General features: G+C 41.7%; 1 protein-coding gene across 1 annotated transcript in view; it reads right to left on the bottom strand.

The window, feature by feature from the left end:
• The window catches only part of CDH2 (cadherin 2), a 259251-nt gene that overhangs the window by 37305 nt on the left and 196764 nt on the right, over positions 1-25182 (bottom strand). The window contains exons 7-8 of the mRNA XM_083187475.1: positions 24211-24383; positions 19186-19323 (exon numbers count right to left, since the gene is read on the bottom strand). Coding sequence (XP_083043601.1) covers positions 19186-19323; positions 24211-24383 — 311 coding nt within the window. The remainder of the gene's footprint in view (positions 1-19185; positions 19324-24210; positions 24384-25182) is intronic.

The raw sequence follows: 25182 nt of genomic DNA, 5'->3' as shown, positions 1-25182 counted from the left end.
TGGAAAGCTTTACTAATGACTAGTACGACTGACCCAATCACTGACCGGAAAAATGCTTCCCCTTATTGTTTTCCTTCACTAATTCTGTGAGCGCTGTACTAGCATAGGTGCTGACTGCATAGAACCCTGCCAGTCTGTCAGGCTTGTTTACTACCTTTGGAAAATAACAAATATTTCCAAAGAAGCTTATCGTATTAACTAAAAATCTAGTTTAACCCAATTTACAAGAAAATACATTTGTCTTGGAAGCTGAGATATACTATGTAGTAGTAGTAGTAGTACGTTTATTTATAAGGCGCCAAAAAGTGTCCGCAGCGCCTTACATAGCAAACAAAAAACAAATTACAAGGTAACATACATGGTGTGTTGATAAAATACAGCATAAATAGGGGTATAGCTGGTAGAACTAAAATCAGCATCAGTTCTAAAGTAGGTGTGGAAATTGTCGAGGAGACTGAAGATGAAGTAGAGGAAGGGAAGAACCGGGCAGGAGCACTGGTGGGGTAAAGAGGTAGGGTGAGTACGTGAGGAAGGAGGGCCCTACTCATAAGAGTTAACAGACTAAAAGGAGGTGGGTGGATGAACGAAAAACAATAGGATAAGTAGGAACGGATGGAGGGGTAATGGTACCCTGGTACACAATGTTACGACAAACAGAGTGGCCAAATCTGGTAAGTATATAAAGTTACCATTCAAGGTGTCGGTCTCGCACAGTGACTGATTACAGTAGGCGGTATTTTAATTTGCTCGCCCACTGTGACATCGTCGGTCATCGGACCACCCATTCACACAGCCAAATGTGCCAATTTAGCTGAAGATATAGCTGGTATCGTTGCTTTATGTCTGTAAACCATGTCGTTGTGTAGTTTGCCTACACCCGCTAGCGTTTTATTGACCATTTGCAAGAATGGCTGATATATTGCCTATACATGTGTACCCAGCAAAAGTTATTGACTGAAGGCTATAATGCTGCTATGGATAGGGGGTTGCCAATAATTATGCAGTTCTAGGTTAAGTCATTTAGTTAATGCATTCAGAGCTACTGTATTTGCCAAGGCACAACATAAAGGCACAACATAAAGGCACAACATAAAAAAATCCACATTATACCACTAATTAATCAATTAAGGCCCAATATAAATATATTGATCAGCAATACTTATTTGAAGATTTTATTAATGGGAAGATAATATTAAAAGTAATAACATTTATCATTATACTGAGAATCATATTTATGTTAATCAGTGCCATAGTAATAAATTCTAGAAGCAACAAATATATTACAAACTTGTGGCACTCTACTAATAATTTACTAATAGAGCCTCAATTAACAAACAAAAATGATTGTCTTCATATTTTGAAATGACTAAATAATTATGGCCCATCTAGATATGTATAATGTTTTTTGCACCTACTAAATGAGTATTAATCAATGGCATAGTATAAAGTGACATAATGTATGGGTCTTTTTTATTGTTAAGCCAGGACTATCTTGTTTACTCTGTGGGCTTTTTATGTGGGAATTTCCGGCAAGCATACAAGCTGTAGGTTATTACATCTACCTTGTACTGTGAGTTTGACATCGAAGGGGGGGCGGCGGCTTTCTGGCTGGCTGTGCGGTGCTGGCTATGTGGGGCGACTTGTACTCGGTGAAGAGTGAGTCTACACAACTTTGCATTTATTCTCATGCAGGGGAGCCGAGAGGGAGGGGGAGCAGGTACTAATTACCCGGGCCCGGGCTTGCTGGAGGGGCCCGGCAGGGGCTCTGGTCCAACCCCCGCCCCCCTCTTCCCCCTCCGTCCTTCCCAGCATCACCAGCAGCACACATGCAGCAGGCTCAGCATGTGTGTTTCACTGACAGCGCGAGAACTCATGCTGAGCCTGCTGTCAGCACAGTACTTGCTGTAGGTGTGTGCTGCTGCTGTGGAGTTTAGAGTTTTCTTTCACCCCATCTTAACATTTTGGGGGCGTAGCCTAAGCACAGGAGGTGGCCACACCTCCCACACTTAGGCCACGCCCCAACATTTTTACCGGGGCCCGGCATTCCTCTCGGCTGCCCTGGGTAGATGTAAGAAGCAGTGATAAGGGAGGAGAAGTGATAAAGTGCCTGGTACTTTATCACTGGCCAATCAGTTCCTAACTGTCCATTTTTAAACCCAGCCTGTAACTTAGCAGTCAGGAGCTGATTGGTGGGTGATAAAGTACCAGGCACTTTACTTTTATCACTTCTCCCTTATCGCTGCATCATACATCTACCCCTCTGTTACATAGACCACTTAAAACTCACTGGAAACTTGCCCCACACATTGCTAGTTTTTCAATGTGCAAGACAATTACTATACATTGTTCCCTCTACTCTGTAAGGATAGAACTTAATTTGCAATATGCAGGACCGGCGCCACCACTAGGCAGCTTTAGGCATTTGCCTAGGGCACCAGCCACTGGAGGGAGGAAGTTGGGAGCAGGGACCCCCCGGATGGAGGTGAACGGTGGTCATTAACCCCCTCAGCGACTCGATGGCCGCCGCAACTCCCCCCCTCCTTCCAAGCTGGAGCGTCACCCTGCAAATGTTGAGCGATGCAACGTCCGCATCGCACCCTTCCACCTGGAGCAGCACGACAGCCGCATCGCACTCCTACCCCCCCCCCCCCCCCCGGAGCAGCACGGTGGCCATATTACCCCACCCCCCGGCAATATGGCAATCAGCTACAAATATATGTAAGAGAATACTGGACATTTTGTTAAACATAAAACACTGTTACTTTATGTAAATCATTTAACACATCAATACATACTGCAGCCTTTTGCACAATTATATCTAAAGATATTATATCTAAAGATTCAATTTTAGAAACATATACACCCTACTAATTTAGCTACACTCCCATGCAGAGAATATCTAATGCTGCATGGATGAAAGAATAGTGACAACACCCCCTCCCACCCTACAAACACCACATTCTATGGCTGTCAGCAGTTTCACATTTTCCAGTATAAACAGCTATTCACGCCAGAGATTTAAAACAGCTGACACCAGAGGATAACTTGGTGGAGCAGATTGGACATATGAGTATTCATATATGTTCTCTTCCTTAAGAAAACAGATTATTCTATAGCAGGTAATATTACTGTACATATACTCTGCTAGAGAGTGTATCTAACTATGTTTTCCTCTGTGTCATTGGTCAAACATGTTTTGGCTCGAATGCACATAAAAGATAGTTATGACTATTTTAAATCTATCTTCCTACATTACAAAGAGCACAAGAAGATTACTACTGTCTAAACACATACTTACTTTGCCGCATAAACAATATGCTCAGAGAAATAAACAATGCAGACTTCCAAAAAACAAAGAGTCAAAGACACTAAAAAAAAAAAAAGTATAATATAAATATAATAATGACAGGCATAAAGAACATTATGCCCATACCATCCTTATAACCTGACAGTGGTAATAGAAATAAATTACTATATTTCTTATTTTTATTGGCTTTGGAAAGAGGAACAAATCTGATATAATAAGTATAGTATTTTAAATAAAATAATTAAGAGACTCATTTTTGTGAGAGAGGATTTATACACAAAAGCACCATGACAATGTAGTTCAGTGACACTTGGCGTAACAAAGATGGTTCAATTTCGGTCAAGATTGTGTTTTGCAGTGAGGACATTTAAATCTATTTTTAAGGTTTTTTTTTTGCATCAGTTAAGTTGTTAATGCAATGTCATAAGTCTGTGCTGAAGATATTACAGCTTTACAAGGATAATAATAATAATCCCCTGGCACTCAAAGGGTTGAAGCTTGAAAGGAGATTTTGTTGCAAACCCTGAAATCAGCAGCTTAGTGGTTTAAACAGGGTGACCCCTAAAATGACCAGCTGCGGATGGATTTGACTGTGAGACTACAGCAAATAAGTAAGAAAAATGAAGGCTAGAGGAAGTCCATCTCCTTATGTTTGGCTGTTTTAGAGATCAGACAGATTAGATGTGGTTTATTGATTGAGGGCTTCTTATTTTATTAAGGACGAAAAGCAAGTCTCGCATGGGCCCTCAGTGTCTGTTCTAGTCTGTAAAACATTAGTTATGGTTGCACTTAGTATAGTCGAAACAGGAGAGTGCAAACAAATGGGGAGACATTTAGAAGCTCTCTAATTCAATTCCACATAAATCATCTGGATGAGCCGCCCTCTAAAAATGATTGAATAGATTTTTGTTGTACATGACAATCACAAGTGTAAGGGGCTGTCTTTGCTAAAGTATGTTCCCTTCTGTAATCAATACACTTCAAAGAATTTCTTCAGGCAAATTATCCCCGAGTTCCAAATCAAATCAAGAGTTGTGAATGCGCATTCAGAGCATTTACAGCAAATACCATTTGCAATACGGAAAACCAAGTACTTGCCACTGACAGTGAAAGGCTGCATGTTTTATACCAACAACAGATATATTGAGTTATTCACATGACACTTTAGGAGGTATATAATCTTAACCGATATTCCAACAGGTGGAAATATTGGCTGTTTTCCTCAAGAATAGGTCGAATTTACAGTCAACCTATTCAATGTCAGCTTCTTCTTTTTCGAAATATCGGCAACTCTGTCCATCAAATCTGCAAAGGAGAGTTGAATACCGATGGTCGATATTTCCACCGGGTGAAAATTTTGTTCGAGATTGAATACCCCCCATATACTGTTGTCACTTTTACATATTTAGCATCACAAAAATTAAATGACACAGAGGAGTAGATTTATTAAGCCAGCAAATCAGATCCTAACTGTCAAGTTACCAGCTTGGTTTGAAAAATAAAGACAGTTAGGGGCTGATGGTGCGTTATCACCGGCCACTTTATCACTTCACCGAGCCTCATATATCTTCCCAAGAGAAACATTTTGATACACCTACAGTACAGTATTATACACAACATAACACACAACACCACAACTGTATCTTGTGGAACAGTCTTGTGAACTGTTCTATTTGTGTTATTCAGTTTTTTCAGTTTTGTGCCCAAAATAGGACTGGTCCTTTGAATTAGGCAAGTGTGAAAATACAGTACACATAGAAACACAAGCATTTCCAATACTTTGGCCTAAGTGATGTGTTACATTTGAACCCAAGTCACTTCATTCTACCTGCAACACCCAATCACCTACAAAATTCACCAAGCAAAACACAAGTATAAAGCACACAAATATTATAACTCCCTATATGGGGATAGTGTAGTTTGCCTGGAATTAAGGTGATGTGGCAATATTCTGAATGATACAATATTGCAGGAAAGCTTTATAATGACTGATTGCTCTATGCAATTCTCCTACATTGATTACAAATTTCTTAGGCAACCCAGACAAGTGCTACACACAGGAAGGCATGTGACTAACCACTCACTTGTACATGCTAGTGCATTGGGAACTGCAGCAAAAACATAGCAAACTTGTTTTTTAACGCATTTTCCTTTAGCACATCCTAACCTCTTTATGCTACCGAGTAGGTGAAGTGATGATTTCTCATATAGCGGTAACTTGTGAAAGCTCCACTTTCCACAAAAATGTAATATGGCAACAAAGGTGATAGCAAAACACCCCTAAGTCTTGCTATTAAAAGCAAATCCCTATGACAACTAATGTTCCTTCCAGGAACTGGGCAGGGTAGGGCGGTGCTGAACATAAAGGGGGCGGACGAGGTCACCATTGTGGGCGAGCCGATGTCACCAAAGGGGGCGGGTCAGACAGGCAACATTACCAAATGGGGTGGGCCCGGCTGCTGCTATTCACCAAAGGGGGCTGGCCCGGCTGCCACCGAAGTCACCTCCGGGGAAGTGCTGGCATCTACGGCGACGCTGGGCTTCCCCGTGCGCACCGGTGGGGATAGGCAGCAGGCTGTTCTAACATGGCGCATTTTGCCCTTTAAAAAGGGGACAGGGCGAAGCGCCCCACTAAAACAGCCTAGCATGAATACTAACAACAACTTTCAAATATGGAAGGGAACTGTGATGGTCTTAATCTACAGTAATAATCAGGAAAATTGGTCTCTTCGATTGATGTGATATTACAAAAGAAATGTTAATAATGTTAAATATTTCTGAGGGAATTTCTTTAGAAAGTTATCAGTTAATGCCTATAAGGTTAGCTTATAATGCAATAAACAAACTTTAATGTTACTTCTTCCTCTAAAGCTTACTTTCTTTTTACTTAGTGTTTATTTTTTGCAGACATTGCAAAGATCAGACATTAGAGAAAGTCTAACAAATGACTGGCATTTCACAATGCCTGAGACTAATAGCACTAGGACTGAATTAAGCCCTATGGTGCCATTTTAAGGAAGGATTGCTGCCAGCAAACACAGCACTCTGTGTCCTCATAATGGCTGCTTATCATAAGAAAAGTGTGGGATGCATGGTTGCATTGAAATCTATGACACATACTGTACATTTTAAAGAGCATGTAGTCTTAGAGTTTCCTTGCCAAAGTTTTCACTTGGAACAATACTTCAGGGAAATCACAGTGTGAGGAGACTAAAGGTGTGTACACACAGCAGGATATGCCGTGCTATGCGAGTCCCGATACGATCAGATTGTATCGGGACTCGCATCTCACGGCATGCATGCAGAGGGACAATTTAGACTATATAGTGCAGATCTGCACTATATATATATATATATATATATATATATATACAGGTCGAGTATCCCGTATCCGAATATCCGTTATCCGAATTATTCCGAAATACGGACATTCCAGAAAGTGAAAAAAAATATTTTTTTTGCTAAAAACTCACTGGGGACATTTTTAACAGCATCACTGGGGACATGATATGTAACTGGCACTATATATGTGCAAGACAATGATTGCTTGGCATTCAAATTCAATGCTGAGATAGTACACACATTTTGTTTCACGTTTTGAAACCTTGTTTTTTGAACAATTAAAATATATGGTACTTATGTATTATCTGGGCTCCCATGTTAAATGCACCTCATTTTTTCATACCCCTACTATCCAACTACGCATTGAGTCGATTTTATATAGTGTGGCGAGCGCAGCGAGCCACCGTGCCCGAAGCGTGGCGAGCGCAGCGAGCCCCGCGAGGGGACGCGGTCTCATAAGAAAAACGGGAGCCCAGATATTACATAAGTACCAAATATATTTGTGTGTATTTTATGTGGTAATAAAATATATTTGTGTGTATATTATGTGTTTATACAGCATAAATGCAAGATACTTCAAAATACATCATTGAAATATTAACCCCTTCCCGACATTTGACGTACATTTACGTCATGGTCGGGAAGTACTTCCCGACACATGGCATAAATGTACGTCATGGTTTCTAACTGTCACTGCGTCTACAGACGCAGTGACAGTTAGGTGATGTCTGCTGTCCCTGACAGCAGACATCCCCCCTCGCCGCCCAGGGGGGGCAGGGGTGCCCCCCCCGGTCGGCGATCGCTGTGATTGGCTGTTCAAATCTGAACAGCCATTCACAGCGTTTCCTGTGTTACCGGCGGCTAAGCCGCTCGGTAACACAGGGATCGGTGGTGATCGGTGCTGTCAAGTACAGCACCGATCACCACCGATGTGCAGCCCCCCCCTCCCACCCGCCGGGCACTCACCCGGCAGCAGCAGCAGCTCCCCCGGCTCCCCCGGCAGGTCAGCGCAGCAGCGCTGCCCTCCTCCCTCCTCCCCCCTCCCCCCGCAGCAGCAGCAGCATCAAGCTGCACAAAAATAAAATGTGGCATGAATGAATGAATAAATATATATATATATATATATATATATACACACATATATATATATATATATGTGTGTGTATATATATATATATATATATATACACACATATATATATATATATATGTGTGTGTGTGTGTATATATATATATATATATATATATATATATATGTGTATATATATATATATATATATATATATATACATACACACATATATATATATATATATATATATATATATATATATATATATATATAGAGATATTCCCGACATATGATGTATATATACGTCATGGTCGGGAGGTACTTCCCGACCGAAGACGTATATATACGTCATGGTTTTAAACTGTCACCGCGTCTATAGACGCGGTGACAGTTTGGAGATGTCTGCTGTCCCTGACAGCAGACATCCCCCCTCGCGGCGATTGTGAACAGCCAATTGCAGCGTTTTCTGTGTTACCGGCGGCTAAGCCGCTCGGTAACACAGTGATCGGTGGTGATCGGTGCTGTTAAGTACAGCACCGATCACCACCGATCGCCAGCCCCCCCATCCCACCCGGCAGCCCCCCCTCCCTCCCACCCACCCGGCTGCCGCAGCGCCAGCACCCCTCCCAACCCCCCACCAGCCGCAGCGCCAGCCCCCCTCCCAAAGCTGGTGACCAAAATGGGGTCACATGTGGGGGGGTTCCACTGTATTGGTGCTTCGGGGGTCTTGCTAATGCGACATAGCACCCACCATTCATTCCACCACCAAATATCACTCCTTCCCTTCTGAGTCCTGCCATGCACCCAACTGGTATTTTTTGGTCACATGTGAGGCATTGCCATACTCGGGAGAAATTGGGGCACAGATTTTGGGGTGCTTTGTCTCCTTCATTCCTTGTGAAAATGAAAAATTTTGAGCCAGATCTTCATTTTTGTGTAAAAAATTACATTTTTTACACAAAAATGAAGATCTGGCTCAAAATTTTTCATTTTCACAAGGAATGAAGGAGACAAAGCACCCCAAAATCTGTGCCCCAATTTCTCCCGAGTACGGCAATGCCTCACATGTGACCAAAAAATACCAGTTGGGTGCATGGCAGGACTCAGAAGGGAAGGAGTGATTTTTGGATTTTGCAGCACAGATTCTGGTTGAATGACCCCTGAAGCACCCATACAGTGGAACCCCCCCACAAGTGACCCCATTTTGAAAACTACACCCTTCAGGGAATTCATCAGGGGGTATAGTGTACATTTCAAACCCCCAGGGGTTTCACCAATTTTGATACAACTGAGCTGTGAAAATGAAAAATTAAATTTTTTCATTTTCACAGTCCAGTTGTATCAAAATTGGTGAAACCCCTGGGGGTTTGAAATGTACACTATACCCCTAAATGAATTCCCTGAAGGGTGTAGTTTGCAAAATGGGGTGACTTGTGGGGGAGGTTCCTAACTTTTAGCACTTATGGTGCCTAGAAACCTACATGGTGCCTAAAAAAAAATCTCATAAAAAGGAGGCTCCAAAATCAAGTAGGTGCTCCTTCTATTATGAAGCCTGTGGTTTGGTCACCGTGCACACTAGGGCCACATATAGGATATTTATGAAAACAAAAGAATTGGGGGAATCAATTTTTAGTCACATTTCTCTAGTAAAATCTACTGTATTCGTTAGAAAAATGTATTAAAATTGAAACTCTGCAAAAAAAAAGAAATTTTGAAATTTCACCGACACTTTGTTTTAATTCCTGTGAAACACCTAAAGGGTTAACAAACTTCCAAAATGCTGTTTTGAATACTGTGAGGGGTGCAGTTTTTGAAATGGCATCATTTATGGGGGTGTCTCACATACAAGTCCCTCAAAGTCACATCAGAACTGAACTGGTCCCTAAAAAAATCAGTGTTTGAAATTTTCTTGAAAATTTGAGACTTTGCTATTCATATTTGAAGCCTCCTAGTGTCCAAAAAAATGAAAAGGAAGTTGAAATAATGATGGAAACATAAAGTAGACATATGGTCTATGTTAGTTATTAACTATTTTGAGTGGTATGTTTATTTGTCTCACAAGCAGAAAATGTGACATTTTGCAAATTGCAAAATTTTCCATTTTTTCACGACATTTTGGTATTTTTCACAAAAAAACACAGACTGTATCGACCCAAATTTACCACTAATTTGAAGTACAATGTGTCACGAGAAAACAATCTCAAAATCACTGGGATAAGTAAAAGCAAAAAAAAGTTATCCCCACTTAAGTGAAACATGTCAGATTTGAAAAAAATGGCTCTGTCAGGAACGCAAAAACTGGCTCTGTCAGGAAGGGGTTAAAATATTCCGAAATACGGAATAATCCGTTATCCAAAATTCTCCTGGTCCCGAGCATTTTGGATAAGGGATACTCAACCTGTATATATATATATATATATATATATATATATATATATATATATATATATAGATAGATAGATAGATAGGCAAGGCACAACCCACAATAATGGATAAAGTCCCGGTGCCAGCTGGAACCCTATACAGGGTCAATATACAATATACTCACGCTGCTTCCCAGCAGCTGCAGCAGCACACGGTATGTAGGACAAAAGGAGGAGGCAGGAGCTTCAGCTACGTTTCGATTTTAATAATCGTCATCAGGCATACAAACAGTCATAAGACACTCACCTTAAATCCCCGTTCACCAGTGCACGCACAGGCACGCTTCCCGCCAGACGACCCGAGCAACGTCACCAACGCGCGCCAGACACGTCACGGCCACCATGGAAACAACCCGCAACAAGCGGGTCGCGTCACCATGGAGACAACTACGAGAGTCAGGCGCACTGTTGCCGACAGTCAGTGAGCGTCCGTGCAGGGAAGCGCAGCCGTGCAGATACCCGATGGCCACCAGGGGAGACAAGTGCCGTGCTAGTGGACATATTATACATATTATACAAAGGCAAAGTACATAAAAAGCAAAAAAATGTATAAGCATCAACAATAATATCGTACAAGGTCGCATAATCACAGTAATTATTATAATTTTTATAAATCAGCAAAAAGAGTTTTTATAAAACAGCATAAGAAATTGTATAACAAATGCAAATGAAAAATCACAAAAATGCATGAAACCCTAAATGGTCATTAAGACCAAAGGGCGTCATGGTCTTCAAGCGGTGAATCCAGCGGGATTCACACTTGAGGAGGGCCAAGGACCTGTTGCCACCCCTAAGTCTCAATGGAATGTGATCAATAATAATATAATGCAAATTAGCCATGCTGTGGCCTGCCTGTGCGAAATGCCTCGCAACAGGCTGATCACTAGTCCCTGAGAGTAGGGCAGCACGGATGGCGGTACGATGACCTGCCATCCTGTCCTTCAAAGTGCGGTCAGTTTTCCCGACGTAATGCAATCCACACGGACATGAGATAAGATACACTATGAACCGTGTGGTGCATGTAACCTTGTGTCTAATGAGTTGAAGAATACCCGTGACAAAATTGCTGCATTTGAGGTCATTAACAAATCGCTACTTGAGTCTGATAAAAACATGGACTGGTGCGAGAAGCTAAAAACCCAACTGGCCGCCTATAAACATGAACTGTTGCAATACAAACGCAATAAATTAGACAAAGTTATTAACGATTATGACCAGAATCTGGTGTACCAGTGGACCAACTCTGAGCCTAGGGGGCGTGGCCGCCTGAGGAGATCTGGTCCCCGACTGCGTAACAGACGCCCATTGCGCTCCGGTGATCAATATACAACAAGTGACTCTGATGGCAACTATGATCAATATAGGGGTTCATCCCAATCTGGTCAATCTGCCCCTTTAGGTGTCCTTACCCGCAAACAGCTCCTCCGTGAAAACGACACCGGTCGAGACGTGGAGGCAAAAAGTACAGAGCGAAGAAGGCCAGGAAGGCCGCCCTTGAACAGGACACCACGATAATCTTTAATCTTTCCTCCCACAGGTTAACTGTTGCTGAGTCCAAGGTGCTTAGTCGTGGACTTTCTTTTGTTCCTACTAATTCTCTTAATGACTTTGATTGGCAGCTTGAGAAATATCGCCTTAATAGGCAATTACGCCTTCATGAACACTATTCTAAAGCTCCTCAAGTTGTCCCTGATGCTGTTTCTCCTATCCCTGCGCAATTGCGCAAACTATTGCCTAGATCAAAGTTTGATCCCTTGTCAAACAATGCGTCTATTAAGACCTTTTCTAGGATGCTCGATGTTGATGTGAAATTGTCTATTAAAGCACAGTCTAAATCGCATGGTACTATGCATAGTAATTTGTCTGCTGATGAGTTTAAGGCTTTAAAATCTCTGTCTACTAATCATGATATCATCATTCGCCCCGCTGACAAAGGCGGGGCGGTGGTGATACAAGATTTGGAGTCGTATAAGTTTGAAATTGCTCGCCAGTTGGCTGACCACAATGTTTATCAGCTTTTAACTGGTGACCCCACCAAAGCGTATACCAAATTGCTATGTTCTATTATAGACCGGGCGGTTCTGAATGGCATCATTGGCAAAACTCTTGGTGAGGCGTTGGTTCCGGGGTGGCCTGTTACCCCGGTACTTTATACGCTTCCCAAGATACATAAACATCCCTTGGTGCCCCCTGGGCGGCCCATTATAGCAGCCAATGATTCCTTATTTCAGAACTGCTCGGTCTATCTTGATACGTTATTACAGCCCTGTATTGTGCAACATCCACGCTACCTTCTTGATACTACAGCATTTATCAACAAATTACAAAATCTTCATGACATCCCTGCTGGCTGTTTCCTTTGTAGTATTGACGTGTCAAGCTTATATACAGTGATTCCCAACTCTGCTGGTGTACAGGCAGTTCGGGATCTCATTCATGGACATGCGTCCTATACTGGGCCTTCTGTTGACTTGGTGTGCGACTTGCTGCTGCTGCTGCTCACCCATAATTACTTTATACACGACGGCCGGTTCTACCTCCAACGCTCTGGCTGTGCGATGGGGTCCAATGTGGCCCCATCGTACGCCAACGCGTACATGTTTGTGGCCGAGGAGGAAATTTTCTTTAAGGACCCCTATGTATCTGGTATGATATTTTTTATACCAGATACATAGATGACATCTTTTTGATTTGGACTGGGAGTGAGCAGCAGTTTGTCGACATGCTTGGTCGACATAATGCATCTTTGTCACCTCTCAAACTCACACACGTCATTAGCCCTGAGAGGGTCAGTTTTCTTGATGTGTCAGTTAGTGTGTGTGAAGGGGCGATCTCGACCTCACTATTTAGGAAAGAGACAGATCGCAATACTATTTTACACTTCACCAGCTTTCATCCTAGACCACTCAAATTCGGACTTCCCTTTTCCCAGTTTATAAGGGCATGCCGTATTTGTAGTGATCGTGACGAGGCAATTAATCAAATTAATTTCATGATTGGCAATTTTTTTGGTACGGGGATATGATCTTGAGTTGTTATCCAAAGCAAGGGATAAAGCGTTGTCTATTCCTAGAGAAGATCTGCTTAGGGCTAAAACTAAATCTAGTAAGTCTGTCCGTTCTAAATTGCCTTGGGTCAACCATTTTAACTCCAACAGTGATACTATACGTACAGTGGCTAGACGGCATTGGCCAATTTTGGGTTCTGATAAAGACCTTAAGTTGGCCAACACCGATTTGATGTCGTGCTACACCCGTGGCAAGAATGTCAGGGATTGGGTGGTTCGCACTGACATCACACCACGGATTGATCATTCAGCCCAGCCCACCTTTTTGGGAAGAAAGAATGGCTGTTTTAAGTGTTTAAATTGTACCACCTGTAGAAGTATGATTAGTGGTGATAGTTTCAACCATCCATTTAGTGGTAAACGTTACACCATTAGACACAAGGTTACATGCACCACACGGTTCATAGTGTATCTTATCTCATGTCCGTGTGGATTGCATTACGTCGGGAAAACTGACCGCACTTTGAAGGACAGGATGGCAGGTCATCGTACCGCCATCCGTGCTGCCCTACTCTCAGGGACTAGTGATCAGCCTGTTGCGAGGCATTTCGCACAGGCAGGCCACAGCATGGCTAATTTGCATTATATTATTATTGATCACATTCCATTGAGACTTAGGGGTGGCAACAGGTCCTTGGCCCTCCTCAAGTGTGAATCCCGCTGGATTCACCGCTTGAAGACCATGACGCCCTTTGGTCTTAATGACCATTTAGGGTTTCATGCATTTTTGTGATTTTTCATTTGCATTTGTTATACAATTTCTTATGCTGTTTTATAAAAACTCTTTTTGCTGATTTATAAAAATTATAATAATTACTGTGATTATGCGACCTTGTACGATATTATTGTTGATGCTTATACATTTTTTTGCTTTTTATGTACTATGCCTTTGTATAATATGTATAATATGTCCACTAGCACGGCACTTGTCTCCCCTGGTGGCCATCGGGTATCTGCACGGCTGCGCTTCCCTGCACGGACGCTCACTGACTGTCGGCAACAGTGCGCCTGACTCTCGTAGTTGTCTCCATGGTGACGCGACCCGCTTGTTGTGGGTTGTTTCCATGGTGGCCGTGACGTGTCTGGCGCGCGTTGGTGACGTTGCTCGGGTCGTCTGGCGGGAAGCGTGCCTGTGCGTGCACGGGTGAACGGGGATTTAAGGTGAGTGTCTTATGACTGTTTGTATGCCTGATGACGATTATTAAAATCGAAATGTAGCTGAAGCTCCTGCCTCCTCGTTTTGTCCTACATACCGTGTGCTGCTGCAGCTGCTGGGAAGCAGCGTGAGTATATTATATATATATATATATATATATATATATATAGTCTTGGTTGCCCTCTCTGTTTCACTGCCGATTTGCGCTCACACGGGAGCGCACATCGGCAGTGCATCGGGCTCGCAAGCTCTAAAAAAGCATGCGATATGGCTTCCGATGTTCACTATATTGGCAACATCGGAAGCCATATCGCCCCGTGTGTACACACTATAACATGGACATGCATTATACTGCAAAGACTTCAGCAATAAAATAATACTGTTAATATTTTCTTGATCCCTTGGTCACAGATAGACATTAAACACATTAAACTGTTCAAAATATTTGCCACATTTATCTATGAAACTGCATTTTTAGAGGTGTAAATTGGCCTTAAGTGTTACCTGATGAACTGCTGGTATCATTTGTTTTGTATTTTTGCTTCTTGCAACAATACTTACCTTCCTGATGATCCTTGGTGGTATCTTAGTTCTCGTGGTGTTCTTCCCTTCCAGGTATAGGTAATGCCATCTCAAGATGATGTTACTTATACACCTTTCACACCAGAAATACAGGGACCAAACTGGAAATCAAATTCCTGTCTTGGGCCCCATTTACACATGCTTTTGAAGCAGGGACATCCCGGGTCGGCACCTTTCATACTGAACCCAGGATGACCCTGTATTTCTATGAGAATGTCATTCGAAATGGCGTTTTTAGGCTTATTCACAACTTGCGGCTGGCTACAGACGATGCCCGCGATGTCAGGATCTACGCAATGTTAAGGTATATCTGGGCATCCTTATCAGTGCCTGTAATCTGGCGCCAGATATCCTCATCCACTCTAATTTTTAGGAACTCCCCCACCTCCTCATTTGTCAAAGACATTGCAGGCTTGCAGGGGTTAAAAAGCACTGCTGGGGTCTGTAGTGCCTCAGAGCTTGCCCAGTATCTTCCTCCACGCTGTGAGATGCCTCTGTGGATTTCTGCAAAATCACAACAACAGGAAGTTGCCCTGCATAGCCAGTCAGCATCAGCAGAGGCAACCTGGGAAGGAAGGACATGTCCCTGCAACTTTCATACCGACCAGTACCCCGAGAAGGTCCCGGGTGCAACCCTGGTAGCTAGCATGATTGAAATCTGGGGCATTGGTCCTGGGATTTTGTCTTGGGACCCTTTCACACCAGCACTAGACCCAGTTTGGATGGTCTGAAAGGGGTATTGGCAGCTAAAAGCTGAGCTTTTCAATGCTTAATAAATAAAGTTAACCTCTTGTCCCCAGCAAAATAACTCTTCACTATTTGCTAAGCACGGACCTTAATCCAAGGGACAGATCCTGACAGTATCCAGGTGTCCATGTTCTTAACAACACACAAATCAGCTACCATAAAATTTGTAGGCTATTTCTAGATGCATAGAGGGATTCATTTATACTCTGCATGATGTTCTTGTGCTTTAGATAAACCTTCTGCTGTGATTTATTATCTATAAGCTCTTTTTTAAGACACAGCAGTACTTAAAAAGGTTGGCGTGCTTGCACACAGCTGAGTAAAATCCAAGAAATGCTTTATTTGGGAATTTTCGAGCATATATATTTTTATATCAGCAATGCATACAGTAGTAAAGCTATTGTTTCCTTTGCTGTTTTGTTACAGGAGGACTATAAAAAGCTTATGGCCTATTCTGCTTTAATGTTGTCCCTGCTTTCTTTTCTTTTTTTCTCATAGCCATTGCTTTCTGTTCAAACGTAATATCACTAGTCACATTTTCTCTGTAACCATTTCAGTGCGCCAGATTCCACATCAGTTCTCTCTGCACTGTATATGTCCCTCTACACCTGCTTCTCACACAACTTACCCTAACTCTGTATTTATTTTTCTTTTCTCTATTTTGACACTATCTTTCTGAACTACACTGTTGTACCAGTGACATGGTTCCTCAATCCACCGCTATACCTACTCACTCTGCATGCTTTCTGCCCCCTAGCAGGAAGTGTTGTGACATGGGCCACAGTGCAGGGCTGTTTGGGGTCAAGGGTGCAGTGCAGGGCTGTTTGGGGTCAAGGGTCCAGGCAGAGGGCGGAGAGGAGGAGGGAGAGGACTACTTTGTCTGTTCTACCTGCCTCCTCATGTCCTGACCATCCCTGCCATGCTCACGTCTTGCCTTCAGGTCTCCTTACCTGCACCTCATGTCACTTGTCTGTATCCCCCTCCCTCTAGAATGTAAGCTCCTTGGAGCAGGGCCCTCTTCCCTCCTGTTCTTGCATTTCAATTACAGACCTCTTTCTCACCTACAATCTATACCTGCATCTCTTCTCATACAGTTCCCTACATCTCAGCTGTATTTTGTACTAAGAATTGTGCTGCTGTTAACTGTGCTCTGTTTTAGTTCTTCTGTTGCTTTTACGTTTAGTTCTGTGTACCCTGTACTGTTCTAATGTGTGCTATATGTACGGAGCTGCACGCAACTTGTGGCGCCTTATAAATAAAATATAATAATTAAAAATAAGAACCATCCTTCGTCCAAGTTGGAATACAAATACCACTTGAATTAGACCTTGGTTTAGTGTTAAAACTTGGGTTGCATTCTGATATAAAAAATCAAACAGATAAATAAAAACACCTGTGCCATTTTACAGCAATGCAGGAAAGAGAGCCGATTACTGAGTAAGAGAATCCCATATGATATGTAAATAATATTCAACATGAAATGTAAAAATTCTTTACAGTCAAACAATCTTAATGGGCTTTGATAAATGAAGGTTATGTGGTGTCCGCTGCAGGGCTACAGTTAGTAAAGACACCACTGTCTGTAAAATAGGGGTAATTCAGAAGCGTTCAAACAGATACATAAACATCGGACTGGATTTATTGACACCCAATTTGTCTGGAGATGTGAGTTCCTGGCCGATCACAGCTGTTTTTTCAAATCCGCTACCATAAAATTTGTAGGCTATTTCTAGATGCATAGAGGGATTCATTTATAAATCCATGCCTTGTAATTGATTGTCAAAAAGTCAGTTTATCCGGGAACCCGCACCTCCGGCCAACACGGGCGTTATTACATCTTGCCCATCATCTCGGAATACATCATAGTTGCCTCCCCTCCTGCATTCTGCAGGAGACTCCCTGAAATAACAGCAATCTCCCTCATTTCACCTAGCCCACATTACACGGTTACATTTTTTGGGATAAAAGGAATGAGAGATATATACATATTCACATTAAATCATCAGTGCCATTTCCCAGCACTTTAGAAAGTATAGTATCTCTTTCTAACTGCTTTTGGGCTCATCTACATTTGTATATAAGTCATTTTTAAAGATTCCTCTCAGATGAAGCAGTACACACCCATGTTTCTAGGTGCCATGTTCACAATCACTTTTCACAATATCTCCATATATGGAGCTAGACACACCTTGTGGGTGGAGCATGGCACGCCCCCTCAATGGGGTGCTGTGCAAAATTCTACTACCAACTATAATCTCCCTGAAACTAGTTTTCAAAAGTAGGCAAGTATGGAATACAGTACATGCCAGCATAAACGGCATTTAATAAGAAGCATGTATTGGGTTAAAGTAAGGTTTCAATTGCTACCTAGGAACCTAAACCTCATCTTACAGGTTATGTAATTTGAACTTTATAATATACGAGGAAAGAAGAGAAAAGGATTCTAATAGTGCCCTTTATCTCCCTTGGATATTATAAAATTTGTATTACTTGACTCACGTGTGCACCACTGACAGTCATGGTGTATGCACTATTGATATCAGACAGGTGCAGAATGACCTACTCGGAAATAATTTCCTGTGTGCCAGTTTACCCAGAGAGACACATATATAATTAATACCTATCCATACTGGGCCCGTTCCCAGTACTGTGCGGGTTCCCATTCTCCTTTTCAGGTTCTGTCATTCCGCCACAGTATAGTTTATGATGTGAGCTATTAAGGCATTAGTTTCACTCATCTTATATTTGTCAAATGAATAGTGCAGTATACTGTAGCAAGTCTTTTGGGTAGACATTACAGAAGCACGTGTGCCGAGTTTGTGTAAGATCAAGCTCACAGTATATCAGATTAGTCTATAGAGTACATGTAGATGATCGGAGGGGTGTGGAATGTAGCATTAAGCTTTCCTTATTGTGCAAAACAAATCCTGGGCATGGAAGTGCTAAAACATGGGCTAAATAACAGGCAATTCAGTGAAATGATTTATTAACCCTTTGAGTGCCAAGAAAATTTGTCAAAATAGGTGTGAAAATTGCCAAGAAAACATTTGTATTCATCATAATGACCTCTAATGCTTACCTTATCCAGGAAATATAATCTTTTTTTTTTTTTTTTTACACAACATTTTTTATTTGAACTTATATAACAAATGTGAGAGATGCTAGCATTTTTAGAGGATATATTGAGCATCTCTCACAGAGATGTCACTGAAAGGGTTAAGATAAATCAGTAGCTTAGGCAGTAATAACACACAGCCCAACCTTTTTTATATAGACTTACAGTATCATCCATTAATAAATGCAGGAAATCAAAGGCTTATTTATTTCTTACTATGCGGGCTGATGCTTTTTTTGCACTGATTTCTAAACAAAATTAGTTACATCCCCCATGTATCACATGTCTGTTTCTTACTACTAATGGTAAGCATTTACAATTAGACGTATTGGCCTCATATTTGCATTTCTTGAGTATTTATAATCTATACTTACAGTCACTGATGTGAACTCTGGAGGGTTGTCATTGATATCTGTCACTGAAATGACAGCAGTTGCTGTGTTTGAGAGACCATATGTTGGGTTTCCTTCCATGTCTGTGGCTTGAATTATTAATGTATATCGCGGCACTTTCTGGAAGACATAAAAAAGCATCTCTATTTGTTTTAAGACCTTGATGGCATTTCAAAAGAGCAGTACAATATTGCCTGAATTGTGTATCATTAACATGCTGAGTTAGGGCGCTAAGTGCCAGGAATACCAGCTGCCTTAACATGTTTGATGACTCTGCCATGACAATACCAGCTAGGCTTTATGCTTTTAGAGAGAACATACACAACACAGCTATAACTTCATAAAATATGTTCCTCCTCCAAATGTAAAAGATTGTAATCATAATTACAAATGAAGAGCCCTCGTGTTTTGCAGGCATTTTTACAATTACTTTTGGATCATATTTGTTATTTCGCTTCCAAAACAGAAGAGTTCTTTCATCTTGCAAAAAAAAGAGGTTTTAGCATATTTGTGCTTTTTTCTAGCTGTAAACACCACCATAGTTAATTTGCTAGTATCCCAGTTCATTTAACATAGTCCAGTGGTTCCCAAACTGTGTCTATGTGCCCTCGGGTTGGTGGTCAAGGGCAAAACAAATTTATTATGATCAACGGGAAAATCATTGCTAGTGGCTACCAAATTCTATCCACATCACATAACTGAACCTAAAGCCATATATACACTAGACAATATTTTCTGATAACAATGATCTGTGATTCAAGAAAGTTTGGAAACCACTGCCAGAGTCTTACATTTTGAAAATATGCACATGGGCCCTTATTTAAGTTGACTCGGTCGGGTGTAATGCACACTGGGAGCGATGTTTAGCTTATGCGCAGCAGCATTTTTGCGCATGCATATACACTGGGAGCGTGCGAACTCGGAGCAAAATCTGTTCACCGAGTGCACGCTCCCTGCCTTTCGAGCGGGGGGGTGGAGAGGGTTGTTGGGTGCCAGCCTGGGCCATTAGCATATGTGAACGCCCAGCGATTTATGGGCGTTCCCATGAAAACACTGGGTGCTAATGTGTTTGTGACGTAAGTGGTAAGTGCGGGGGGCGGACAGCTGACATTACTGGATATCAGCTACCCGCCCTATTCCCTGGAACTCTACACGCATATGTACGAGTGGTCTGGAACTTACATATACGTGCGCCTTCACCATCATTTGATGGTCGGCGCCTATCGAAAGATGGCATGCAAATGGATGTTTATGTAAAACATCCATTAGCATGCTGGGCGAACGAGCCCGGTGTGCGAAGGGGGGTGGCCAAACCACCATTGGCAGAGTGGGTTCTGGTTGACTCGCAAGAGTGTGAATTCGCGCCCGAGTGAGTCAACCAGAATAAGGGCTATGGTGCTAATATATGTATATACTCATTTATAATATGAGTATATATGGTAATATAAGAATATACTCATCTATATGTCATGACATGTAATCTTTGCTTATAATTACTTTTCTGATGTCATCACAGTATTATAGTTTTAATTTTCACACTGTACTATTGTAATTTATTGTAGATATTACATGTCACCTTGACTTTCCATTACTTTCCGTCAGCCTGAGGCTTGAGCCTGTATATGGTAAATGGAACTAATTGGGGACTACTAATATCCTTATAATTTACAGCAGGAGTTACGGTACTCTTTACCTAGAACGGCGCCCACGATTTTGATCTTAGGCATCGCAAGGTAAAAAATTGCGTCGGTCGCATGCGACCAAAAAATCGCATGCGATGCGACCGACGCGATTACCGCGATTTTACATAGGGAACAATGTTAAATGGCCCAATTGACCCGATTTTACCTAGGGAACAATGTTAAATGGCCCACAGACCACAAATAGCCACCCTGAAGTGTGAAATGGCCCCCCCAATTGTTAACACCACCCCACGATCAACGTCAACCCGAAGCGTGGCGAGCGCAGCGAGCCCGCGAGGGGCGGCGGTACGTGTCCTCCGACCTTTTCATACCCCCACTATCCACGTCGGCGTGGAGTTGAGAATAGAAAGTGTGGCGAGCGCAGCGAGCCACCGAGCCCTAAGCGTGGCGAGCAGACGCGGATACCTGTGATAGGGGGTATGAAAAGGTCAGAGGACGCGTACCGCCGCCCCTCGCGGGCTCGCTGCGCTCGCCATGCTTCGGGTTGACGTTGATCGTGGGGTGGCGTTAACAATTGGGGGGGCCATTTCACACTTCAGGGTGGCTATTTGGGGTCTGTGGGCCATTTAACATTGTTCCCTATGTAAAATCGGGTCAATTGGGCCATTTAACATTGTTTCCTATGTAAAATCGCGGTAATCGCGTCGGTCGCATCGCATGCGATTTTTTGGACGCATGCGATGCGACCGACGCGATTTACATTTTAACATGCATTTCTATGTAAAATTGCGGGCATCGCATCGGTCGCATCGCATGCCATTTTAATGGCATGCGATGTACATGCGATGCCCGCGATGGGCGCCGTTCTAGGTAAAGAGTACCGGAGTTATAATATCACATATATATATATTATGGGGCAAATGACATAACAAACATAATAAGTAACATACTGTAGGTCAACAAATACACTTGAAGTCTAATTTCTGTACCAATTCATTTTCATTTAAGAATTATTCTGCAAAATGATACAAAGCAGAAAAACATATATTTGATGCATACTATTAAAACCGTTAATACTTTAGTTCGATTTGTGTATTAGGTACAAAATTTGCACTGCAAAGATAAACAAGTACACTGATTTGGTGACAAGGTCTACACAAGGCGATTTCATGGCATTTTGTAAGCGATCTGACTTAATTTGATCGCTTAGAAAATGCCCCTACATCGCTCTGTGTGTAGAGGCCATAGCGAGAGTGATGCACGGACCCGTGCGTCGCTATTGCCTGACGATTAATATTCAGCATGCTGGATAAATCTAGTTGTATCAACGGTTAGGGGCAGTGTTCTTGAGGGAGAACACTGGCCCTGACAGACCGCTCAGCACACATCGCATCACTCAGCAAAATCTCTATGGGCCTTATTCTAGTTCACTCTTTCTGACAAAATCCTTCTTAGATGAACAAATTCATGTGCACTGCAGGTGGGGCAGATGTTACTTGTGCAGAGAGAATCAGATTTGGGGGAGGTTTTACTTCGAAGTGAGATCTATATTGCAATGTAAAAATAAAGCAGCCAGTATTTTCCCTGCACAGAAACAAAATAACTCACCCAAATCTAATTCACTCTGCACATGTTACATCTGCCCCCCTGCAGTGCACATGGTTTTGTCCATCTAAGAAGATTTTGTCAGAAAGAGTGAACTAGAATAAGGCCCTATGTGTGTAGGCCCCATTAGCTAAAGGAACTGCATGTATAATTTACAAATATGCAAATCAAATGTATCAGGTCCAAAACTAAAGGTACTGTATTAGAGATGCAGGTTTATTTACAATTAATGATTTCCTAGTGCGCACTATGCACAGGCTTGCTTTCAGTAATACTAACCTTTACTGTACAATGTGTGAGGGGTTTTGCATATACATTTGTGAATATTCCAGGATCCCTTTAATACTGGATACATTTTGTATTAAAGGATTATAGGGTCTTTATCTCAATAAAGAATTAACTTAAATGGAAAATATTCCCAAAGTATAAGCAGTATTTGTATCCTCTTAGTCGGTTAAACATGTATTTTTTCAGGTTAAAGAAGGAAACCCTGAATAATGTGCACTTTGTGTGTGAGAGAATTAGCATCTTATATACTGTAGGCCGGAAAAAGCTGTAACAATAGTGCCTAGCAACCTGCATGCTATGATCCACCCATTTCCTAAGTAAAATATATTAAAGCAGTGGGAGGCGCCTTTAGTAGAAAGAACCCCATTGCATCCTTTTGTGATCTCGGAATCCCTCTGTGTGAACATCGGCCATCTAGGTAGCTCTCAGGTTAGTTAGTATGTTCAGTGCATTTACGCTGACTGGGTGAGTGAAACTGCATGGGAAGGTCTTAGCACTTCTTTGTTTTAAGAAAACCAGCCTGTAACATAACAGTCAGGAGCTGATTGGCCGGGCACTTTATCACTTCTCCTCCCTTATCACTGCTTCATACATCTACCACCCCCCCCCCCCCCCCCCAGTCACAGCATGTCAAGCATGTTTCGGCTTAGTGAGAACTGTGTGCAATGTTGTAGAACAATATCTGAATATGTGCAGCGTCTGTAATGACACAAAGGAGTTTATTATCTCTAATAAAGATGGGAGCTCTATTAAAGATGGGATCAGAAATTTAGCACCTTCTAGAGGATAATGGGGGAAATTTACTAAGATGTGAATTCTACTTCATATGTGATGTTGCTATGGGCAACCAATCAGATCCTGTCTACTATCTTCTAGAGGGTGCTAAATTATATAAACAGTGTGTTGTCTCATTTGGTCTGATACTAATTATTATACATAAATATATGTGAGTCATGCTGATTTGGATGCATTTTGTTCTGAAACTATAAAGTGTGTAAAAAAAAAGAGGTGGGGTGTCTTAATGAGCTGCCAAATGCACTCTTCATAATAGTATATGAGCGCATTAATCATTATTTTGCCTAGGTCTTCGTAGATTTCATTTGCACCAAAATACAAATATTGTACTATAGCAGTGGCCCCCTACTTTACCTGATCCGCCACTTTAATCTTCATATGGCTAGAAGTGCTTTGTATACATGCACAAAAGTAACATGCATGTTTTACATAGCAAACCACACTCGTCCAACTCAATAAGATCCCCCATAAAGTTGCTTTATGTTATATTTATTGCTATATAATAAACCTATATATATATTTTTTTCTCTTCTTTTTTTTTACAATGGTTAGAAAAATACAATGTCATTCAATAATCTTGTTTAAAGTTTTTCCCTGCTCTTAACTTTCTGAGTTGTCATTATTTTATATATATAGTACTAACACACAGTATATACAACATAAATAGCACTTTTACCTCTCTATCAAGTCCTGCTGCCAAGGTGATAATATCACCGGTCTCATTATTGATTGTAAACATGTTGGATGAGGGGCTGTCTGGCGTCTGGGACAGAATTTTATATCTCAGCATCCCGTTTGGTTGTTTGGAGTCATCGCCATCAATTGCAGTGAGAGTCATTACATAAGATCCTGGGGGGAAAAGACACAAAACCAGAAACGTAAAGAAAACAGTGTGATTGCCACAAGCACACTTTGCAAAACTATTTAACGTTACCAAACCTCTTAGATTGGGTTGAAAGGTCATATGAAATGGATCTCTCAGGTCATTTTTCAATTTTGACCAAAATTGGAGTCACATTAAAAATTATTATACAATTTGCAATGTCCTCAGGAAAAATTAGCACTTGTCGGGGAGGAACATGACATACATAAAACAGACACACAGAAGGAAGGCAAAATCAGTACAGCTGTCAAAACAAGGTCAAGCCGGGCCCTGCTCTTGAGAGATCCTACCAAATACTGGAAAAGGGGAATTACTGTAGTGTGTGCTTTAATAAACAGATGTTTTTTCAGAAAGGATATATATATATATAGGTTGGGGAAAAAAAAACAAAGGGTAACAGTGCTAAAAACACTGGTATTTAAAATATCATTTTAATGTTAAATAATGGATTAAAAAATGTTTAATAATTGATAAATAATAATGATAATAAAACACAGTGAGGACTAATTAACTGAAATTCAGCATTCGTATGCATGTTGATATATTATATTCACCCACTGGTTCCACATATGCGTGCTAGAAGGTAGAGTTCGTGCAATGGAATTCGTTCCTATGTGCCAAAATAGATGCCTTTAGTGGTGTTGTAAATGGCATTGGATTGTTCAGGTACCTCAAAGAGCCTTGTCGCAGACAAGGCCCCAATCCTCAGAAATTGTCCAACAGGTGAGGTGCTGGCCAGGTGGGCTGTGAACAAAAGGGTAGTCC

Source organism: Crinia signifera, chromosome 5, assembly GCF_055691185.1.
Source record: "Crinia signifera chromosome 5, ASM5569118v1, whole genome shotgun sequence".
NCBI lineage: Eukaryota > Metazoa > Chordata > Amphibia > Anura > Myobatrachidae > Crinia > Crinia signifera.
This window is presented reverse-complemented; position numbering and strand designations above follow the sequence as displayed.